The 22,173-nt window shown below is 43.4% G+C and overlaps 2 protein-coding genes across 5 annotated transcripts in view; both read left to right on the forward strand.

Moving 5' to 3' along the window:
* The window catches only part of LOC135366645 (fibronectin type-III domain-containing protein 3A-like), a 49,554-nt gene extending 34,496 nt beyond the window's left edge, over nt 1-15,058 (forward strand). For all 4 annotated transcript variants that reach the window (XM_064599441.1, XM_064599440.1, XM_064599442.1 and 1 more), the window contains 18 exons: nt 1,274-1,333; nt 1,411-1,454; nt 1,544-1,638; nt 2,318-2,371; nt 2,439-2,563; nt 3,386-3,545; nt 3,639-3,725; nt 4,291-4,429; nt 5,571-5,636; nt 5,715-5,827; nt 6,621-6,726; nt 7,629-7,810; nt 7,991-8,299; nt 8,915-9,180; nt 9,788-9,991; nt 10,099-10,265; nt 11,003-11,130; nt 11,459-15,058. In XM_064599441.1, coding sequence (XP_064455511.1) covers nt 1,274-1,333; nt 1,411-1,454; nt 1,544-1,638; nt 2,318-2,371; nt 2,439-2,563; nt 3,386-3,545; nt 3,639-3,725; nt 4,291-4,429; nt 5,571-5,636; nt 5,715-5,827; nt 6,621-6,726; nt 7,629-7,810; nt 7,991-8,299; nt 8,915-9,180; nt 9,788-9,991; nt 10,099-10,265; nt 11,003-11,130; nt 11,459-11,851 — 2,698 coding nt within the window. In that variant the 3' untranslated portion in view covers nt 11,852-15,058. The remainder of the gene's footprint in view (nt 1-1,273; nt 1,334-1,410; nt 1,455-1,543; nt 1,639-2,317; nt 2,372-2,438; nt 2,564-3,385; nt 3,546-3,638; nt 3,726-4,290; nt 4,430-5,570; nt 5,637-5,714; nt 5,828-6,620; nt 6,727-7,628; nt 7,811-7,990; nt 8,300-8,914; nt 9,181-9,787; nt 9,992-10,098; nt 10,266-11,002; nt 11,131-11,458) is intronic.
* A 1,890-nt stretch (nt 15,059-16,948) lies between these two features.
* The window catches only part of LOC135366648 (26S proteasome non-ATPase regulatory subunit 1-like), a 153,016-nt gene continuing 147,791 nt past the window's right edge, over nt 16,949-22,173 (forward strand). The window contains exons 1-8 of the mRNA XM_064599446.1: nt 16,949-17,117; nt 17,436-17,553; nt 17,623-17,686; nt 17,749-17,854; nt 18,407-18,597; nt 20,091-20,234; nt 20,562-20,630; nt 20,957-21,072. Of these exons, the coding sequence (XP_064455516.1) occupies nt 17,084-17,117; nt 17,436-17,553; nt 17,623-17,686; nt 17,749-17,854; nt 18,407-18,597; nt 20,091-20,234; nt 20,562-20,630; nt 20,957-21,072 (842 nt within the window). The 5' untranslated portion in view covers nt 16,949-17,083. The remainder of the gene's footprint in view (nt 17,118-17,435; nt 17,554-17,622; nt 17,687-17,748; nt 17,855-18,406; nt 18,598-20,090; nt 20,235-20,561; nt 20,631-20,956; nt 21,073-22,173) is intronic.

Consider the following 22,173-nt stretch of genomic DNA (forward strand, 5'->3'; position numbering starts at 1 on the left):
TGAACGTGCACAACAAGATTGCCTGGTTGCTCCCGGCTAAACATCGGCTACACATCGGCTACACATCGGCTACACATCGGCTACACGTCGGCTACACGTCGGCTACACGTCGGCTAAACGTCGGCTAAACGTCGGCTAAACGTCGGCTAAACATCGGCTAAACATCGGCCAGGAAGTGCCGGCCCTGTGCCCGCTGGGATACTCATGAAGGGGATACTTCTGCCAGACGAAAGAGAAGGAACGAATCAAGTTAATGTTGTGCGCAAGCGTGACCAGCACAGAACGATGTCACTTGCCTGTCGTCGGCAAAGCAAGCAAACCTCGCTATTTTGAAAGGATCAGAACCCTTCCTGCTGACTGCACAACCAGGAAAAAGGCACAAATTCAATATTTTCTGGAATTGTGTTGGCGATATTCGCGCTCGCAGGGTTCATGGTTGGGTTGCGCTTAACATATTGTAAACAGCGTTTATAGAGTCATGGCTGAAAAAAATGAATGCAGCCGTGTATAACAAGGCTCGAAGCCGTTATTTTTTGGGGTTCGGTTCAAGGTTATGGGTTCGGGTTCGGCGCAACCGGTTTGTCTTGCCGGCAAATGGTTTGAACCGATATTAATCGGTTCGAACCTGTTTACATGTGCTGTGCTAATCAGTGTACCACATGTGAGAATTAATATCAGGTTCTGGCGATGGCTTGCTCCTTCTTCCTTCTTCTTAGTCCCTCGCCTCTGCGCTTCATGTACGCTTCAGGTACAAAGAACCATGCAGTTCACAGCAGATAATCTTTTACTGCACCAAAACGTGCTGGGAAACTGCGTACAGCTAGCATACCATTGAACTCCATTGCAAAAGGCTATCGCCAATTCATAAAGGAAAAAAAAAAAAAACAACAGAAGAGAGAAGAGCCACGTGGTAGATAGGCGTAGGGGAGAGAAAGAAATGATTACAGTTCAGTTCAGGGTTCGACCCCTGGTGTATAAGATTATTTATTGTCTTGATCTGCTTTGATGCTCGCCTGTAAATAAATATTTTGGAAAGAATTTGCCTCTTACATTCCTGCCTCGTGACTAGAGATGTGCGGCAAGGCGGCAGCTTGTATGCGCTGCCAACATATCAAGCACTCATTCAACGTGTCTCCCTTTAGTTCGAACAAATTCTTGGTCCCCTTCAAGTTCGAATTAACGGAATTGCATTGTAGTTTATTAGTTCCGAGTAGTAGGTGTTACTGTTGGCCAACTCTAAATCAACGTTCCTGTTTCTTATTTTTCTTTTCAGTGGCAAAGTATTGGAAAGTAATCTGGAAGAGTTAAAGCCTGCAACAGAGTATTTTGTATGGTACGATATCTTAGGCTTAGCGTCTCATTCTGAAGACAATCTATATGTGCATATAATCATGTATATGTTGATTTCAGTGTTCAAGCCTGTTTAGATGAAGTCAAGGGGAGTCCCTCTCAAAGTAAGTTAGATTTTCCAGGGATGAACAGCAATATGGGAATTGCATTTTTTATTTTTTTTTAAATTTCATTCAATGTCTGTTTATATCAGGGTGTACATTTCAAACAAAGACGTGTGAACCAGATGTTCCGCAGCCGCCGAAGCTGGTCAGTCGGACCAAAAACAGCCTTTCCCTAAAGTGGAACGTAAGTCGGTCCTGTCATTACTGTGTGTATTTAAAACTAACTACGTCAAAAACGCCCAGCCAAGGGCTCTCTGTAACGTTCTCTTGTACTTGTATAATGCTCTCGTACTGCCAAAGCTTGAATTTGCTTCCGTCTCATGGGGAACACTTGCGATGCCACCAACGCTTTCTTACCCAAAAAGTGTTCACTGCCATTGTATACCTTTTCTATATGACTGATAAGTTGTTCCAAAATCTTCAGTTATGAATACGTCCTAGAAGAATGATATATATATGCATGCTTTATCCTAATTCAGTCTCAATGATAAGCTTTGCCCCCCCCCTTTTTTTTTGCATAAGCTATCCAACACTGATGTTGACTATCCCAGATGTTTGTTCTAAATTTTTTTTGTGTGTGTGCCTGTAGTAGATATTACTAGACAACTTCCAATATTTTACATCAGTAACAGTCACATTTTAAGTGCATTCATCATATTTTGAGGATTACCAATAACATCTGTACTGCTGCTGCTTGGTACTTTTTGCTCACCTGTGCTGTTGCTTATGTTACTTTACTTATTAGATGACACATTATACCTTAATATTCCGTTCGCAGGCACGAGAAAAATGAATAGCTCAAACACTCATCTCTGTGGCCAGCTGCTTATTACCTTACGATTCACCTCATTTTTTTCCTCTAGGCTCCTTGCGACAACGGGTCCAAGATAACCTCCTACGTACTCGAATGTGATCAGGTACGTCCTTGTGCATGTGCAGGCTAGCAGAGTTGACAATAAAACGACCCTCTCGTTTGTCTGATAGGGAAACAATGGAAAAGATTTTGAGGAAGTGTTCTCTGGACCTCAAAAGCAATTCAAGGTGGCCAAATTGTCCGCCTCTACGGCGTACTGCTTCCGTCTCGCTGCGGCAAACGCCGTAGGACGAAGGTGAGCATCCAGCAAGCTTGTTATGCGCCCCACAATGTGCCATCTACGCTAACTTGCATTTTGTGTTAGAAAAGACATGATGTAACTAGTGCGTGCCTGCCTAGCTATCCCCATGTACAAAGGAGGGATGAATGATGGATTTTGAGGGACCTCTTTTAGTGCAGTGATACTGCTCTCTTTTTTTTTTAGCATAGAATTTTTACGTGTTTCTTATCATTTATGTGTACTCTGGCGTTACGATCTTGGTGTAGGCATGGACTAAATTATTATAATTTTTTTGTATATAATTATTCATTTAAAAATATAGTTTTGTTATATTAATTGTTATGTTACTAAATTTTGTTATTATATATGTTATTATACGTTAAGCTTGGTGGAAGGTACCCTGTGGGAGGCTGTGAACACGGGCCATTGATTTATCCAGACCACCCCCAACGCCCTTCTAATTTTTTAAATTTACGACATAGCCCTAATGATGACCACTACCCCAATTTTTTTTTCCTATACCCCCCCACATTTGCAATTCTGGATAAACTACCGAACACATCCGCTAACCAGGCGCGGATCTAGGGGGGTGAGGGGGGTCCAGGGGTCCGGACCCCTCCTCAATTCCAGACTTAAGCATAGGGTTCAATGGACCAATCCCAGCATGCACCTGGCACTTGTATATAGCGGACCCCCCCCCCCCCTCGGAAAAATCTTAGATCCGCCCCTGCCGCTAACTACCTATGCTGGTATCCCACCCTTCCTGTTACCTGTGTCATCGTAATTTTCACATGCTGATTATTACTATTCTCTCTCTCTCTCTCTTCCTTTCTGCAGTGAATGGAGTGCTGTGGGCAAATTCTCCACATGCGGGACGGCTCCTTCGCAACCAGATCCTCCACGAGCAAAGGAAATCGGAGTCACAAGCATTGTACTGGAATGGACAGCGAGAGCCTCCGACGATTCCTTCACAGTAACCATGGAGCAGGAGAATTCGGTACATAGATTATAGTATGACCTTTGGTTTACATTGCAGAGCTCACTCAGTTCACTCACCTTTTTTTTCTCTCTTTCTCTCTACAAAATGTAGCAACATGGCTTTCTGCCTGTGTACAATGGCGCTGAAACCTGCTGCAGTTGCCTGAAGCTGACTCGGAATACAGAATACCGCTTTAGGGTAATGCGTTTTTTTACCTCTTGATTCCAACAATTTTGTAGTGTACGATATTTTTGCATGGTGTTATCATTTCATGAATTGAGGTACGTAGTTCCATTCTTTCGATGCAGCATCTAACCATTAAACTAAAATGCAAACTGTCACTTTATGCAAGAAACATAGAGCCTGAGGTTTTTGGGAAACATTTTTTTTTCTAAATTCGGTGGGTAAAAATCAGGTAAATAAACGTGCACTAAATTCATGCGAATTCGGGTGAAAAAAAATTCCAATTCATGCAAATTCGGGGAAGAATCGGGTAAACCCCTAAAACTTCAGGAGGAGGTCAATGGGTTATGAATACGCTGCGCTTTACTACTTTACTTTACTTTCCAATACTTTACAATACTTTACTTTCCAATGTTCTGTGTGCCCGCTTCTTTTTTTAAGTCTTCTCCTGCCTCCCCGACAACGTCTAGAGTAATCTTCGTTGATCGAGTAAGAGTAATCGTTGCTAGAGTCATCTTCTGCACACAGTTGTAATGACGTGCCGTATTTTACTTGTTTGACCTTGCGTGTTTCTCAACAGCTGACAGCTCACAATGACGATGGCACAAGTATTCCTAGTGTTGCCAGCAGCTTCAGGACCACACCGGACCATCCTGGAAGACCAGGTCGCGTCAGTGCTAAGGGTCGTCTGCATAGTCACAGTTTTACCGCATCCTGGGGTGAGCTTTTTCCTTATTGTGCAGCATTGATGTGTTCCTAAAGGTGCTTTGTCTTATAAGCTGAAGTGGTATTCAGTTATCTACAATTAGTGAAGCCACTGAGTGTTAGACAAGAATGAAGTCCCCCCCCCCCCCCCTTATAATTTTTGTTTTGTTTTTTGGCTACGGCAGCAAGTAACATGCGCAGGTGCATGGTGAAAATTATGCAAATTATCACACTATTTGAATATGGTGGTGTATCAGATGTCCTTGTTTCATGAAAAGTGCGTGGACATCTGTCAACTTTTGATATTCTAGGGAATTATTTGCATTTCAAAATTTTATTCTGTGAGTCTCGTAAATGGTGGAGGAACTCAGCATGTCACACTGCCAACTAGAACACTTTACTTTAATAGTATGGAGTAGCACTGGCTTGCATAACAAGTTCATAGAACACTTTAGGAAGCAAAGAAGTCATTTTTTTTTCAAGTGTGGGTTGTAGTTTTTTGGAAGTTTTGCACTTGAATAGAGTCCCAAGTTCTGTCTGTATCTTCGATCTAGGTCTGGTACGAGTGGAGTGTCTAAGAGTATGGGTACAATATTTGTTGCCTGTCTTGATTGTTGATTGTTTCTGATTATTTTGCGTTTTATTGTTTTTATCTCTCGTTATTGATTATGGGCTAAGATCTATATTTAGAGCCTGAAGTTTTAGGGTTTAACCCGATTCTTCCCCAAATTTGCTCCCCGATTGAGAGTTGCCTCTTTAGGGTGAGACCCGATATTTACCCGGCAAATTGCCCTCACTGGGATGTCAGTAGGAATGCACTAACTTACTTGTTTGGCAGCAAATGCAGTTACATCACCGTTTGGACGAAACCACTAACAGTTAGTTTGAGTAACTGAACCCGATTTCTTCCTGAATTTAGCATACTGGAAGTTTTTTCACCCGAATTTGCATGAATTTAGTGCACACGTTTATATACCCGATTGTTACCCTCCGAATTTAGAAAAAAAAAACTTTTTCCCGAAAACTTCGGGCTCTAAGTATGAGTGGAGTGTCTAAGAGTATGGGGGGGCAATATGTATATTTGTTGCCAGCCTTGATTGTTCCTGATTATTTGGTTTTTGTTTATTGGTTAAGATATATTGTTTTAATTTGCAGATGCACCGAAAGATGAAGGTGGGGCACCTGTTGACGGCTATTCCCTGGAGCTGGACTCTGGAAAAGGTCAGGAGTTGGCCCCTGAAACTTCCTGTGACGGCCTGCTTAGCGAACAAAGCCAAAGCAAATTCCTGTTACTTCCAGGATTCGTGCCGGTATACAGCGGGCCTGACCGAGAACACGTTTGTGCAGAGTTGGAACCGGGAACTACATACAGGTTGCGAGTGAATTGCCACAGCATTGGTGGACGCAGTGAGGTAAAGACATTTTATTTATTTTATTTATTTATTTACTGTAAAAGTAGAAATTTTCTTGGACTTAATTTTCGCGATCGAACTTTTTTTTGCGAAATTAAGGTTCCGCGAAATATCGGTAGCGGGGATGAAAAAGTATGGGCAATGGAATTCGCGCCGATATGAGCTCCACAAAGACAAACTGATTTACTTGATGACCTTTCTTCTCACAAATTTGTTCTTGTGAAACATTTCTGTAATTGAAATACCACTTCAGCATCAGTAGCTTATTCGCATAGTGTATCACTTGGCATTGCAGGTACTACCTGCTTTCACAAAACCAGCACGTATGCCATTGTTACGGGATTGGAGTTCACAGTAAGCCTCTATAAGCTAGCCTGGCAGTAGAAGCGGGGTAATTGTCGCTGTTTACTGTCGGCAGCGTGATGAACCCGCGATATCCACTTCCGTCTGGTTCCACACGAATGCGTGAAATTTAGGTCCCACAAAATATTCCAGAATATTATTAAGACCACGAAATTAACCACTTTTACAGTATTTAATATTTTATTTATTAGTTTATTTTGTACCTCATCAAAGGGTCCTCAAGCATCAGTGACTTTGCAGTGGTTGCACTTGAATATAGCACAGCTGCAGACAGGAATTTGTATATATCACACGTTTGCACAGCTTGCCACACTAAGCTATCCCACTTTCCATTTGCAGCTTTAGGATTAGGTTTTTTGAAGATTTTTTTTACAAAACAGTGTTGAGAGCTATTTTTGCATACGTGACTGTGTCTGTATTTTGTATCCAGTTTTCTGAAATATCGAGCATCACGACCCTCCCTGTCTGCCCTGGGCGATGTGATCCACCACGACTACAGGGGAAGCCCCGGGCCATATCTGTACACATCAAGTGGGGTTAGTGTGCCAAACTCTTTGTTGCCATTGTCAAAATAAAAATGCAACAAATGAATGCTTTCATGGGTAATTTGCCTCTTGTAGTTACAAGAATATTAACTATTGTTAGAGCCTGAAGTTTTCGGGAAATATTTTTTTCTATATTCGGGGGGGTAAAAATCGGGTAAATAAACATGTGCAATAAATTCATGCGAATTCGGGTGAAAAAACTTCCATTACGCTAAAATCGGGGAGAAATCGGGCTCAGTTACTCAAACTAACTGTAGCGGTTTGGTACAAACGGTGATGTAACTGCATTTTTCTGCCAAACAAGTAAGTGTGTGCATTCCTACAGACATCCGAGAGAGGGCAATTTGCCTGGTAAAAATCGGGTTTCCCCCTAAAAAGGCAACCTTCAATTCGGGGTGCAAATTCGGGGAAGAATCGGGTAAAACCTTAAAACTTCAGGCTCTAACTATTGTCATTTCCACTGGGATGTAGATATAACTTTTTTCTAACTAAAAAAGTGACCCCCCCCCCCCCCCCCCCCCCCCACCGTGTATTCTTATCTACCAGTGATTGGCAGAATACCTAGGACAAGCATAGACCACAGTGGCCACCAAAGATTGACAGTGTGTGACAGATACCACCGTATCCCTTTCTTGTCACTCGCGTTATGTTGTCTTTCTTTACTGTATTCCTCATAGAATTTATGTAATTTAAGCCCAGGCTTGACTTGTTTTTGAGTATACAACAACTTCGTTACTTTTTAAAATTTCTAGGTTGTGTTGCCTGCCTATGTTCCAGTCTGACCCATATTTTCTTTTTTTCTATACTCCGGTCTGACCCGTATTAACCTGCGATTAAACCAATATTTCACTTCATGTCTTATGTTCATTCGTGTGCCCTGTTTTTACCAACAGGTATGCCATCCTACAACGGGGGGTCTCAGGTGACTGAATATGAAGTGCAGGTGTGTGGCCTTGGATCCGACGGATCTACATCGAGGCTTGCATATCGAGGTCCAGACTGTGACTGTGTGGTTGCCGGACTCCTGCCGGGTAGGCAGTACCAGTTTCAAGTCCGTGCCTTTAACGTTGCTGGGGTAAGTTGTACCTCCCGTTCCCGTATTCCCGTTCCCGTATTCCCATTCCCGTATCCTCGTTCCCGTATCGTGTTCCCGTATTCCCGTTCCCTTATCGTGCTCTGTCATACTCGCACACGAAGCTGCGAGCATGACGATGTATTGCACATTGCCGTTCTAAATTTCTGCAATAAAATCTAGGCTGGCCCCTGGTCGGAACCGCTGGAAGTAATGAGCGGTGCCGGAGCACCGGACGCCCCTAGGGATGTGACAGCTGTACCTAAATCACCCACCACAGTGCTGGTTACGTGGGAAGAGCCTGCATGCAACGGAGCGGCTCTAGCGGAGTACGTGCTGGAATGCCAGAAGGCACATCCTGTGAGCACTTCAGCAGCGGAGGATGAGGAGGACACGGAACCAAATGCGTTTGTGCAAATATATAACGGGAGAGTTCCTCAGCACGAAGCCAAAGGGCTGAGTCCAGCGTCGTGCTACTGCTACAGGGTGCAGGTGAGTTTGTCTGGAGTGACAGATCCCTCCGTAGTATGTTTGAGAAATCATGGTTCCCACTGGCCGTTGAGGCGTTTGAATACGAAAATGCTAATTTGAACAGTTCTCGAAATCCCTTGGTTTTGCATCTGTTTCTTGTTCTCGTGGACCTGCAGTGCAAGCTCTGCTCAGTCATAGGTGTAGCTTCGAAATCACAGGAGTTAACGCTGACTGCAATAACAGTCGGTAGCGGGAACATTTTTTGCGCGTGTGGTTTCGTGGTCACTGTGCATTGATTGCATGATTGCATGGTCTGCTGCGTAGCTGAAGGCTCTGAATGATTTGTGATTATACCTACAAAGAGGTGTATTAGATGAGTCTAATTTCATGAATATTTAAAGGCATGAACTACCCCAGGTTGCTCTAAGTGTTCCATTCAAACGAGCATTTTGCTTAAGTAGAATAGTTATGCACGTGCCCTATTGGAAACTAGAGAAACATCCAAAAGTTATGTTCTGTTTGAAGTAAAAATAAAATAAATTTTGTCTACCATGACATGGCTGTGTTTAACATGTTCAACCCCTGTCAATGCTCCCGTTCATTTAAGCGAAGCAACCAAAATGTATTGCCTCGTAGGCGGTGAACAGCGCAGGCGCAAGCCTCTTCTCCGAACCCGTCAGCTGCGAAACCCCACCGGGTCCTCCTGGTCCCGTGGGGTCCATCCAGTGGGCAGCTACGCACACGAGCCTGGAGTTCAGTTGGAACCCGCCGGACTGTCATGGATCAAAGGTGCTTCGGTATCAAGTGGAAGTAACGGAGTCCAACTCTTCACTGCCGACTTTACACCAGACGGAGGCCAATCATATCGTCGTGTCTGCTCTTGAGCCAGAGACACTGTACAAGTTAGTAACCTTCCTCTTTACAGATACGTCCTTTCCTTTCGTCGTTGTCCTTTATCCTTGTTATCCTTTCCTTGTCGGATTTTCGGGCGTCTCGTCACTAGGCCCATGTCAGCAGGGCCTTGTGTTTTCAGTTTTTTTTCTTTTTTTATCGGGTAAGAATAGGTGTTATTCCAGTAAAACATGGCGAAACCGGGTGATGTTAAAAATCAAAAAGAATTTCAGATGAACATTGTAAAAAAAAAGAGAAAATAAAGAATTCAGTAAATACCTTTAATTTTGCTGCTTTAATTTTGTCTTGTCACTAGGTCCATGTCAGCAGGGCCTTGTGTTTTTGGGTTATGTTTTTTTTTTTTATCGTTTAAGAATGAGTGTTATCCCAGTAAAACATGGTGAAACTGGGTATGTTAAAAATCAAAAAGAATTTCAGATGAACATTGTAAAAAAATGAGAAAATAAAGAATTCAGTAAATACCTTTAATTTTGCAGTTTTAATTAACTAACTACGTGCAAATTTTTTTTAGTGTCTGCCACATAATTGATGGGAAACACAACTTCTACGTCAACTCATATGATACTAAGTGCACGCTTTGACCTTTTGCGGTTCCAGGGTCCGCGTGCAAGCGGTGAACGGTATCGGTGCTGGCCCGCTGAGCACTCCGGTAGTGCGGGCGTGTACACGGGCCTTGCCACCGAGTCCTCCAACCGTCGAGTGCATTGGTGCGACCCACTCCAGCCTCAAGCTGCGCTGGGGTGACCCGAAGAGCACGGATTTGATCCAGTACACCTTAGAGATGGAAACTAAGCCAGGAGTGTGAGTATCAAATTCTCTCATTGACAACTGGGTCAGTTTTTTTTTTTTTTGTCATCTTTATGGCTGAAAAATAAAAATACCCCCTTTTTTTTTTTTTCTTTTTCCAGCTTTGGAGTGGTGTATCAGGGTCTCAGCCATTCGTACAAGGTGTCGAGGCTGCAGGAAGCGACGGCGTATCGCTTCCGCATTCAGGCTACGAGTGATGCGGGGGAGGGGCAGTACTCTGAGCCCATCAGTTTCGTAACCAATCGTGCACTTCCTCCCGCCCCAAAGGGTAAGCTGTGACGCGCCTTTTCCGAGGGATGCACGTGCAGGGGGCAAGTGGCTGCGTAGAAATCAATTTACAGTCACCAACTGCTTGTTTTGACCATGGCCCGCTAGATTATGATTTAATAAATTATAAATAGAGCCTGAAGTTTTAGGGTTTAACCCATTTCTTCCCCGAATTTGCACCCCGAATTAAAGGTTGCCTCTTTAGGGTGAAACCCGATTTTTACCCAGCAAGTTGCCCTCACTGAATTGTCTGTAGCAATGCACACTAGCTTGTATAGCAGGAAACACAAATTACATCACTGTTTGTAACAAACCAGTGCAGTTCGTTAGAGTAATAGAGCTAAATCCCTAAATCTAACATATTAGAAGCTTTTCGACCCGAATTCACATGAATTTAGAGCACATTTTTGTTCCCCCCGATTTTTATATCCCGATCGGGAAAAATGGAAATGAAATCAGTGAAAAATGAAATCAAATGTCGGAGATTTTAGATAAATTTATGTACAGGCCACGCGAGTGGTGTATTCCCTCCTCGGTGCCCTACCGGCAGGCGGAAACATGCGCGTTTACTCGTTCAGACGGGTGAGCGAGTGCGTTGGTAGTGACACACCGCGGTAGTTTCGGTATCGCTTGAATGTGCTCGGAACGTGGTTTGAATTGGTGTCGCTGCCACAACTCCACCACAGCTCTTGCCTGTGGAGGTCTCAACTCGCATTGGGATTGATTTTGTTTCCCCAGCACCCAAAGCAACGCCTCAAGGAGAGACACTATGCCTTCTGGAATGGCAACCAACACGATCTCTCGGGGAAGACAGGATAAGCTACATCGTTCAACTGCAGCACAGCAACAGCTCGGAATTTTCTGTGGTAAGCTAGCGTCAGACGTCATTAAGCAGTTCTCTCGTAGCTTATCACACAGTTCAAAGGACATTGCTTTAATTAGAGACTGAAAAAAGGGAGTGGAACTCAGGACCACTCCAATGTGCTCCCCACTCGCGTTTTCCCACTGTGCTCTTTGTTGTGGAAATACTACCGGGAGAAGGGGGCCTCTGAAGGAGCACTGCGACTGGGATGCTCTCTCCAACAGACTTTTTGGATGCTGATTTTTTGGAAGTGATGATGGCATTTCAGGCTTAATGAGGATGGCATGTCATAACCAAGTCCTCTAATATGATGCCTTCGCGTATTACTGCAGGTGTATCGCGGCGCAGACACCAGTTGCACCCTGAGCAGCCTGACTCCCAATGCCTTTCACTGTGCTCGTGTGGCAGCCGTGCGCCATTGCAGGGACGGCTCGGGTGACGTCACGGGGGCGTTCAGTCCCCCGACTTCCTTCCAGCTGGCTCCACCCCCCGGCCTGACCTCGCCTGCTGGCACAGCCAGTTGCCCCGCCCCTTCTGTGCTGGCCACCCAATCTAGCCCTGCCTCTTTCATTCGGAACTGGTGCACCAAAGGCGAGGAAGGACTCAGCGACCAGCAGTGCGCGGTGATCGTTGTGGTCGGGTTCATGCTACTCGCCGTACTGGTGGCAGTGCTAATCAAGCGGCTGGAATCGTGGAGTCGGCAGCATTTGGACGTTCAGCACTGATGACATTTCACTTTTTTTTCTTTTTTTTTTAAAGCTCCAGGCCATGCCTTCCCTGCCCTTCTCCTGCCACATCCGCACTTGGGCATTCTCGTGTTGCGTATTTTTAAGCCTTCTCGTTTTTTGAGGGGATGCCAAGACGTTACTTCTGTGTCATCTTTGTTTCTTATTTGCCTGCATGTAGCCTAATCGTGGATGAATTCAGCAGCGAAAAAGAACAAATTTTTTAATAGAGTGGAACCAATATTGTGAAGACTTCTGCGGTGATGCCAGTTTGCCCCTGTCACCCCTGGCAGCCTTCAGTGGCCATTGAAACAGATTGAAATGATGCACGTAGCGCCGCCAAGCGTGCAGCGCGTCAACTTCTGAAAGAGCATTGGGCCCAATGCAGTCCAACAGGTTCACACTTCACACACATGGTGGCACTACATAAGTGTTCAATGGTCGTTGGTTTCAGTGGCCATTGAAGCCAATGGCTATTGACCACGTGCATAGTGCCACCATGTGTGTAACGTGTGAACCTGTTGGGGTGCATTGGGCCCAATGCACCCTGACGGGTTCACACTTTGTGGCGCCACACACATGTTCAATGGTCGTTGGCTTCAATGGTAGTTGAGGACAGCCCCTGCGTCACGGGTATTATGCTTCCCTTCCCTGTGAAAGGAGTCCAGTGGAAATTGGAAAAAAAAAAGCTAATTCTACACTTCCCTGTGAAACTTTTTTTTTCTTCTACGTAGTTAAGGGCATGAGATGGCATGGTGCTTTCTTGACGCATCTCTCAAGAACTGTTTTGCCATGCCTACAGGGTTGACTCAAGCATGTGAGCACGAACATTATACTACAGGAGCAGGGAGGTCACGTGACCCATGTCACGTGACACAACAGGGCAGGCGTGAGTGGGAAAGAGAAACCCAGAACAATTATTTTTGTACGTGTTAGTGTCTTATCTGCACGTTTATGAGGGAATGCTGCCAATCTGTTTCGACCGGCGGATGCGTTCATTGTTGTTGGTCGGCGTCGGTGTATGCCTGTGTGCGCGAGCATGTTTGTGTGCGTGTGTGTGTGTGTGATGTGTGCGTGCGTGCGAGTGAGTCGGAGCTGGTCCCTCTCTTCACCCCATGTCTGTGTACGAAGCAATGAATGCATTTTAGAACCTTTTTTTCTCATTTTACACACTTCAACTGCAAGGGTGCAATAGCACACTGTGAGGTGGGGAGCTTCAAAATGTGGTGTACCAATAGCACCGGGAGTATATACTGCAAAAAGTGTCGTCGACGGCCACACTTTCACCTTTTTTTTTTTTTTTTTCTTTTGCACTTTTCGAAATATCACTGGGATGCATTTTTTTTTTGTCACATACACATGATAGGAGATTAAAATGGTGGCAACTATTGCAGTTCCGGGTGAGATGTTCCTACGTCAGTGAAATGGTACGATAATGTTGTTTTTCTTTTTTCTTTTTTTTTCTCCCTTGCGCCTTCGGTGTCTCTGTCAAACTACCGTTGTGGACGATGCTCTCGGCACATTTCCGGTGGTAATATTTCTAGGTAGTGAGTGATGTGACTATTTTCTGATGAGACAGTTGTCGAGATGTGCTTTTGCACGTGAAAGTGTGCTCTTGTTTATTGAAGGGACATGTATGTGCTGCCAATACAAGCATTTGTTCTGTATTTTCTTGCACTCGTTGAGACTACGTAGCATTTTAAGAAATGCAGCTTGTATTGTTCTGTGTGTTGTAGAGCTTTTATGCGGAGGAATCAAAAGTGGATGTTTTTAAGTCCAGATTTTCTTTTTAGTGGTACACTGCAAAAGTCTAGTAAATGATGTTTCACAATCGACAATGAATTTCTTCTTTTTGAAAGGGCTATTTTGTTAAAAAATTTTGGAGACAACCTTGACATGATGGAAAATTTTGGAGTGACCTTTGCACCTTGTCTTGTAACTATGCCTCAACCGAAGTTATTTTAATAAACAAACGCATTATTATCAAATAAACAAATGATCTGGGTAGCATGAATTCTGCAGCATTAATAGTAGTGTTCATAGTAATAGTAATATTTAAATAAGTATACCCTTGCATTCTCGGGTCTCGCATTTCTCGAACATCGTGGGCGCAACAAATCTGGTTTTACTTCAGGAGTAGTAAAATGGGGTAAAATCTGACAATATTCGGGTGAAAAGATTATTTTCTTGTAGCAAAATTAAAGCATTTCAGAAGTACATGATGTGCACAGTGTGCATGTGTTCTCTGAAATGTCTGTACTGGTGGCTGAATTTATTTTAACAAGTTCCTCCTTGTTTTTTTGTGTGTTTTTTTTTCTTGTTTTACTGTAAGTGATCATGCAATTTGGGGGTAAACACTGGTTTTTGCCGCGTTTAGTCCTAAAACACGAGGCTATCTTCTGAAAGACAATTTTTTTGTTCTGTCAACTTTTCATAACGTGATCTTTTCGCATGTGCAAAACTTCTCGCACGCCGTATGTGTGCATATGATGTTGCATTCCACGGCCAACATTTCTAAATCGTTGTCCCGTCAGAGAGCGCTCCTCGAGCGGAAGCTTTCAAAATCTGCATTTCAAACTAATGTTGTCAACATTGTGCTTCCGAAGCGAACATTCTCAACAGCAGAACAAAAAAAAGAAGAGAACAAAAAGAAGTCCACTTCAAAAGTCTTGTTTTCAGACCTTGCAGTGTCGTTGAATTTGCTGATCGTGAAATGGTTGCGTGACACTTGTCGTATGAAATGTTTGTCGTGTACTACTTGTCGACTTCGTTGTGACGTGTCGTTTGTATGGATCTGACATATCTGAGTACTGACAGCAGAACACACACAAACACGAAAAAGGAATTTATTTTCGTATATATATTATAAATATGAAAGTGTACTTGTCTATATAATATATATATATATATATATATACTATATATATACAGGCAAAATGTACGTATTGAACATACTATACTGACATTTTGTCGATTTTTTTCCCCCCCCAATGTTGCAAGCTCGAGAACCCTGGAGGCATTTAGATATAGTCAGTGTTCTTCCAGAAGGTATTACAAAAAGAAAAAAAAAAAACTGTAAAGCTTTTTCGTTGTTGCAGCCTCATTTTATTCTCATTCCAGTGTGTAACTGGGGACTAATTACTGCATTATACAAATGTATAGTGCTCTCTCTATATAAATATATTGCCAATAAAGGAAAGAAAAGTTTCCGGAGTTTCTTGTGTGTCTAGTTCATCTACAGGGTGAATTTAGCAAAGGCTACACATTTTGATCGAGCCTTATTAAGAATACAAGATAACGTCTATGGTGCTTCAAACATTGCAGATGTCATTTGCCTGATGTTTTATCTGTATTATTTTCAAATGCTATCACACTGTAGTAAACAAGCCAGAAGCAAAGCGAATTCTCAGCCCATACATTTCCTATGGCCCATACCGCCCTCAAACCGCGTGGTGGTGTGAACCTGAAGCAGAACAAGGAGAAAATGGCGGTTTTCGACCGACATAGGCCATAGGGAATGCATGGAGTGGGAATTTGCATTGCTTCAAACTTTTTTTCTACAAAGTTATAGCATTTTAACAAAGTATCGATAAAACTTCAGGCAAATGACAAGCAGTCTGCAAAGTTAGAAGCGCCACAGACGTTATCTTGTATTTTTACGACTCGATCGAAATGTGTAACCTTCGCCAAATTCACCCTGTATATAGCCTCTAATTTTTGCAGTCGGCACGTGCACGTGAAGGTCGGGTTATGTGAAAGAGCTCACTTTCTCTCTGGACATTGCTTGGTCATAAAAGCACCGTTTCGACAACAATGCCGGATCAACATCAGGCATTTGGAATGCCACTTTATGTGCAGATCAGTGATTTATCCAGACCCCCCTACACCCCCCCCAAATGTTCATTGACACCCCCTAACTTTTTCACCTGTGTACCCCTCTACAGGTAGTGCCCTTGCGATTTCAGCTTTAGACACATGTCGGTAGTGATACGTTAAACTGTAATGAGGTACCCCCCAATTTTTTTTCCAATACTCCTCCATACTTGTGATTCTGGATAAACCACTGGTGCAGACTGCTGAAGAGGGCCTGGGAGAGGACGAATGGAGAACACAAATATTGGAATTTTAGTCAACACATTTAGTGTGTCATTTTGTGCAAAACAATACAAAAAGAAAAGGACGAAAGCAAACATTTACATCTGATCAGGGCCGGATCCAGACCCAGGGTTTGGAGGGGGGTGTACTGGGGAAGGGGAGAGAAGGAAATCTAATGTACAGGGTACGTGGTACAGGGTGGGCGAAGATAAAGTAGCCCCCCATTTTCGCACATAGCGCGTTCCCTTCCGGCGGCGCACGACAGTGCATTTATGCGATGAAAATCGCGTGGGTTAGCAACGCGAACTTCGCTCTGTGTATTTCCAATGGGACATATGGCAGTGTAGCACAGTTGCATCGCCCTACTACTGGGGATGTCACCCAGGCAGAAACAAAACACTAGCTAGACGCAACTTTCCCTTGACCGGCATACTGACGTTTGCATAGGAAAATCGGGATGCACGGTGAGCAACGTTTGCATGGATAACTTTTTTGTTACGTGGACTTTGGTTACTACGGTTACTACGATTTTTTTTTTTTTTTTCGTTTTCATCGGATAAATGCGTCGTCCCGCGCCACCAGAAGTTCATGCGGTAAGCGGGGAACGCCATACGTGCATAAATATCGGTCTCCTTTATTTGCACCCACCGTGTATACTAGACACAGACGTTTTTTTCTTGGGGGGGGGGGAGGGGGCGATCGCCCAATGCCTCACCTATGCCTCTTCACTCCTCTATTCAAGTCTCTCCTTGTTGATCCTTTTTGTCATTTAGTACGATGGAGCGTGGAGCCGCGCGGTGTCGTCTGCTGGCTTTGGATTGCGCCGATTGCGCAATCCGTAGGAGGCGTTGGATTACATATGTCACGTAAGGTTACTTCAAAAGCAACCAACCTCACTATTTGCTAGCATTTACATATTAAAAAAATGAACTGACCCGAATCCTTTCCTCTAGTTACATTATTAGTTTGAGAAATTTTGCTAGTTTTCTGGTCGACCACAAGGGGGCTTGAGTCTGCTCCCGATCAGCGTGTTCAATTTTCCTGAGTCAGTGGTGCCTTTTTGAAGGTTCACGGTGGCTTGCCGGCTTGTTGTGACGAGAGAATTTCCATATTATAAGTAGTCAATTCGTTGTGACCATGGTGCAGGCCGTGATGAACATCACGTCGGCTGGTGAGTTTCACTCTAAAAGCGTCGAAAAGCATGTGTTCTCTCGTTCGCTCTCTGACTGAATGACTTGCTACAATAACAACCGATTCCATCCCAACATCACACCATTTCAAAAGTGACATTTCTTCACATTTAATTTAAGTCCCGTGAATGTTCCAGTACTTCCTCTCCACTCTAATTCGAGCTGCAAAATTCGTAACCTTAGTCTTTAGTGTCGTACTTTGAGCACTCGTTCGAATGACACCACCCAGCCAGGGACAAGACAACAAGAGCGAGAGACACATACGCGTTTGACACGAGCATTGTCCAACTTACTTTCAGCGGGCATTATTTCGCTTCTCGATGAGAACCAGACCGAGCTTCGTGTTTTTGCCTTGAAGAAGCTGGACTCGATTGTGAACGAGTTTTGGCCGGAGATATCAGAAGCAATAGAAAAGATGTAAGTGATACGTGTTTTTGAAATACCAGGAGCGGTGTGAGCAACTGCTGTAGCATAACGTATTTCCAGTGAAGTCCTTTATGAAGATGAAGCATTCCCTCAGCGTCGCCTTGCAGCCTTGGTTGCCTCAAAGGTTAGGACCTCGGACTTTATCAATACGAGTATACGAGAAAAAACTGGTCTTCCTTTCTTTAGGTTTACTACCACCTGGGGTCCTTCGAAGACTCGCTGACGTATGCTCTTGGAGCAAGCGATCTCTTTGACGTCAACACCCCAACAGAATATGTAGAAACTACTATCTGTAAGTTTTCCATCCAATACTTAAGATACAGACACACACAATATGTGCCGCATTTCTAAAGTTCTCATAGGGACATGTCACACATTGAAACTTGCGTATGAAGCGTTCCAAGCAGTAGTTACATGGGAAAACGTTTTGCAGTTACTGTTTTGTTTTCGTATTTGCCTGGAGCATTGGCTATTGATTAATTCTGTGTTACACAGAGTTCGTCATGTACACGTGGCACACTTGTGGACAACAGAGCTGTCGCGAGGCGAGTTTGCACCCGGGGGAGGGCCCCCCTCATTGCCGTCAGTAGCCTTGTAAACAAAGGGAAGAAAACGCCCATTTACAAATTCAAATTCTCTTAATTCCTTCTCTATACTGTTCAACAAACCTGCCAGGGCTTGCCATTCGGCGCCCTTCCTGGCCGGGGCGTCCGCCCCTCTCGCACCCCCGTTGCTACAGCTCTAATGAACAGCGTACAGATGTACATGCAGTGACATAGAGCAAACTTATTTACGTATCCCTCCTGTCAAATGTGTACTGACGTTTTGCCATTGTTTTATTTAGCAAAGTCAATCGACCACTACACAAAGCTTCGCCTGGAGGATGAATCAGGGCTATCTGTCGATCCGAGGCTGGAGGCCATCGTCAACAGGATGTTTCTGCGGTGCTTCAACGACGGGCAATATCGTCAGGCTGTGGGCATTGCACTGGAGACAAGGCGTATGGATATGTTTGAGAAGGCCATCATGACATCGGTATGCCATTCTCGCATGTGACACTTTAGACCAAAAGACACAGCTGGTACTCCTTTTTAAATTAGCAGAATCATCATGAGATACCAAGTACAGTGGACTTGCACGAGATAAAATGTGGGCTCGGTGCCTTTGTTCTTGGCTCATAAGGAATTTAGAGAGAGATTTGAAAGCAACATTTAACGAAGGCCATTTACTAGAATTTTTATGAGCAGCGTCTGGCAACAACAGCGTACAGACAATCCCACATTTATTCACCATTTGCTGTCCATGGTAGCTACGATACCTGTAGGATGTGCTTTTAACAACGTGGCACTTTACGTGTAGCATGAGCGGTTGTCATCATCGTCTATTAATTCTTGTTCCTGATCTTCGATTTTTACCTCCTTCATTCAACTGGTCTGTCAGGTACATGCACTGTATTTCAACGCCACTGGTGTGACATTTACAAATCAGGCGAACCTCTTATTCCAGAAATAAGTAGCCCGTTATAGTCCTCTTCCAAAATTCTGGGTGGTAAAATCGTCCACCTTTTGGGTCATAAATAGGGCCTCACTTTTTGGAGTTATTACACCCGATACACTCGATTACACTCGATACTTACATCCCCTTCCCTCCCAACTAACACAAAACTTTGAAAACTGTGTTGTAGATGCGTAACTATGCTCATACAGTAGAACCTCTTTATAGTAACTCCTCTTGTAGTGAAACTCTGCTTATAGTAAACGAGAACTGTGGTCCCGATAGAATCCCATACATTCAATGGCACACCTGATATAATAAAACTTCTGATCTAGTAAAATTTCATCATGGTCCCAGAGAGTTTACTACAAAGGGGTTTACAAGCTGTTAAAACAGGGACCCTGCTGTCTCATGGGCTAAATATTGATACTTTGTGTCTACTGGTGTGTCGTGTATTATGCCTCGTAAGCTGAATATTTACACCTGATTCGATCCGATTCAACCAGAATTGGGTTTAATCGGGTTCAGTCCAACCTGATTCGACCGGGCTACACCAGAATTGTGGGAGGAAAATATAACCCGATATTTACCCCCTGTTGCTGAACAGTATAACCTGAAAAAGTCAGGCCCTGCTCATGAAGGGCAGAGTTATGTAGTGCAGTCAGTCAAATAGAAACCGAAAAAAGTGGTAAGAGGTAACAAAACTTGGTTGTGCACTAATAAAAAAAAAAAGTTAATACATTACAGGGCATGTTTATTATAGTGGTAATCATGGTGATGCCGATTAACTACTACAGTCAAACTCCTTTATAGTGAACACCTTTTTAACGAAAATACCACTACAGCAAATTTTTTTGCGGTCCCGCTGGAGCCCTATAGGTCCAGTAATGGACATTCTTTTTAACAAAAATACCTTTACTGCAAATTTTTTTTGCTGTCCCCTGAGTTTCGTTGTAAAGGAGCTTGACTGTACTATAATGTAATTTTAATGCGTGTAAATAAAAGAAATAAACTAGCTCCCATGCTCCTTGTAGGATGATGTTCCAGGGATGCTGGCTTACAGTTCCAAAGTTGCCATGACCCTGGTGCCGAACCGCACCTTCCGCGACGAGGTCCTGCGGGCCCTGGTGAAGCTGTACAAGAACCTCACGACACCAGACTATGTGAACATGTGCCAGGTTTGTGTATTTTCCTCTTTTTTTTAAGGTTGCAACCTCTGTAAAAAAAAATATTTGACCTCAGAGATTTACTTCATTAGGCAAAAAAACTTGAGTTTTCAAGTTGATTCCGTTCTCTGATCACGGTCACAGAAAGTAGAGCCAAGTGCTTTGGTTTTCATTTTCATATTTTTTTTTAAAATTTAAACTGGTAGTTCGAATTTCCCAGTTACCGTGAGTCGATGTACTGAGATTTTAATGCATACTTTAGATCACTTTAAATCGCCTGCACTGCGAGTATAGTTTTTTTGTTTGTAATTGTTTTTTTTTTCTTCTTCTTTTATTTAGTGCCTGATCTTCCTAGATGATGCTCAGTCTGTGGCAGATGTTCTTATTCGACTGGTTAAAGGAAGTGGGGTGAGTATAAACCAGTGAACATCTATGCGAACATCTATGCGATGTTGTATGTTTGAGTCAGTTTAAATATTATTTGATGAACAGAATTTTTTGTGTATACAATGTGTGTATAAATATATATATATATATATATATATAAATGTGTAAATATGCAATCAATCAATCACTAATGTAACATAATCAGTATTGGAATCTCCTGCTGATCTACCTTATCCTCCAGTAAGAAAAGGGACATAGTTTTCATGGTCTCAGAACGCAGCTGTTTCTACCCATCCTTTACAACTTACCGTGAAAGTCGTTAATTCGTTTTTCTCATTCCTGCGCAGCAAGAGTCAACACTCATGGCGTACCAAATTGCGTTTGACCTCTACGAGAGCGCAACACAGCAGTTCCTGACTCGTGTTCTTCAAGCTTTGAAAGCGCTTGCACCTGCGCCTAAAGCGTGAGTACTCCTGTCTTCCTATGTTGAATTCCAGTGGTCGACTTCGAGCAGATTTTCTACTCGACCACAGAGAAACAGGGAATGTGCATTTCATGAATCATTCCAGAGTGGATTCGTGTGCTCACATAACTAAAGCCTTCTTGTTTTGTTGTTAAATCTGGGGAGACCCGTTTTTGCACCGATTTGCATCGTAAGCACTTCAGGTGAAACCTAGAAAACTCAGAAAACCGAACTTGCCAAAATGCTGATGCAGCCACCCGCGTAGGCACTGGAGAATGCTTGTAAATACTTTGCACTCAGCGCTGCCATTCAGCATCTCATGCTTATCTTAAATGTGAGAAGAGCTTTGTTATTTATTTTCCACCCAAAAATCTGCTCTTTCGCAGGATACCACCCAATTTTACCCCGTTTTACAGCTCTTGGAATGAAACGTTATTTTTGCGTAGAACAGAGTAGCAGGGTGCAAGCTAGCTGGTGTAGAAAAGTTATTGAAGACATTGCCCTGAGTTTGGGGCGAAGAGTCTCTTCGGGAAGAATCTCTTCACGTCCAGTTTTGTTCTCTCAAGCTCAGGGTAATGACTTCAACAACTGATTTTTACCAACTTTGAAAAGCGTAAGACTCGAAAACATAAGGGCACAATCATAAGTAGGGCCTGACTTTTTCGGGTTTTATTTTTGGCCAAATTCGGGGGGTAAATATCGGGTGATATTTTTCATTTGAAAATTCGGGTGTATTCGGGTTAAATCCCGTTACGGCATATTCCGTCTTCAGGAATTAGGGTGTATTCGGGTGATTTTTTTTTGTTTAATAAAAATTTGTCTTAACATGGAAGTAATGTTTAGCAATGTTATCAAGCTTTATTTTAATGCACGCTTATGAGTGTGCCACGCGACCCGGATGTTTTCGGGTAGATTCGGGTTAAACCCGAATTTTACAGATTTCGTTCGGGGGGTAAATATCGGGCGGATACGGGTTTAACCCTAAAAAGTCAGGCCCTAATCATAAGTAACGTCACCAGGAGAAAGCATATAGTGAGAGGACTTTGAGAGAGCAGTGAGAGTGCTCTGCGGAGCTTACTGTTGTCGCCATTGGAGAAGCCG

The sequence above is a fragment of the Ornithodoros turicata genome, chromosome 8, assembly GCF_037126465.1.
Source record: "Ornithodoros turicata isolate Travis chromosome 8, ASM3712646v1, whole genome shotgun sequence".
NCBI classification, from domain to species: Eukaryota; Metazoa; Arthropoda; class Arachnida; order Ixodida; family Argasidae; genus Ornithodoros; species Ornithodoros turicata.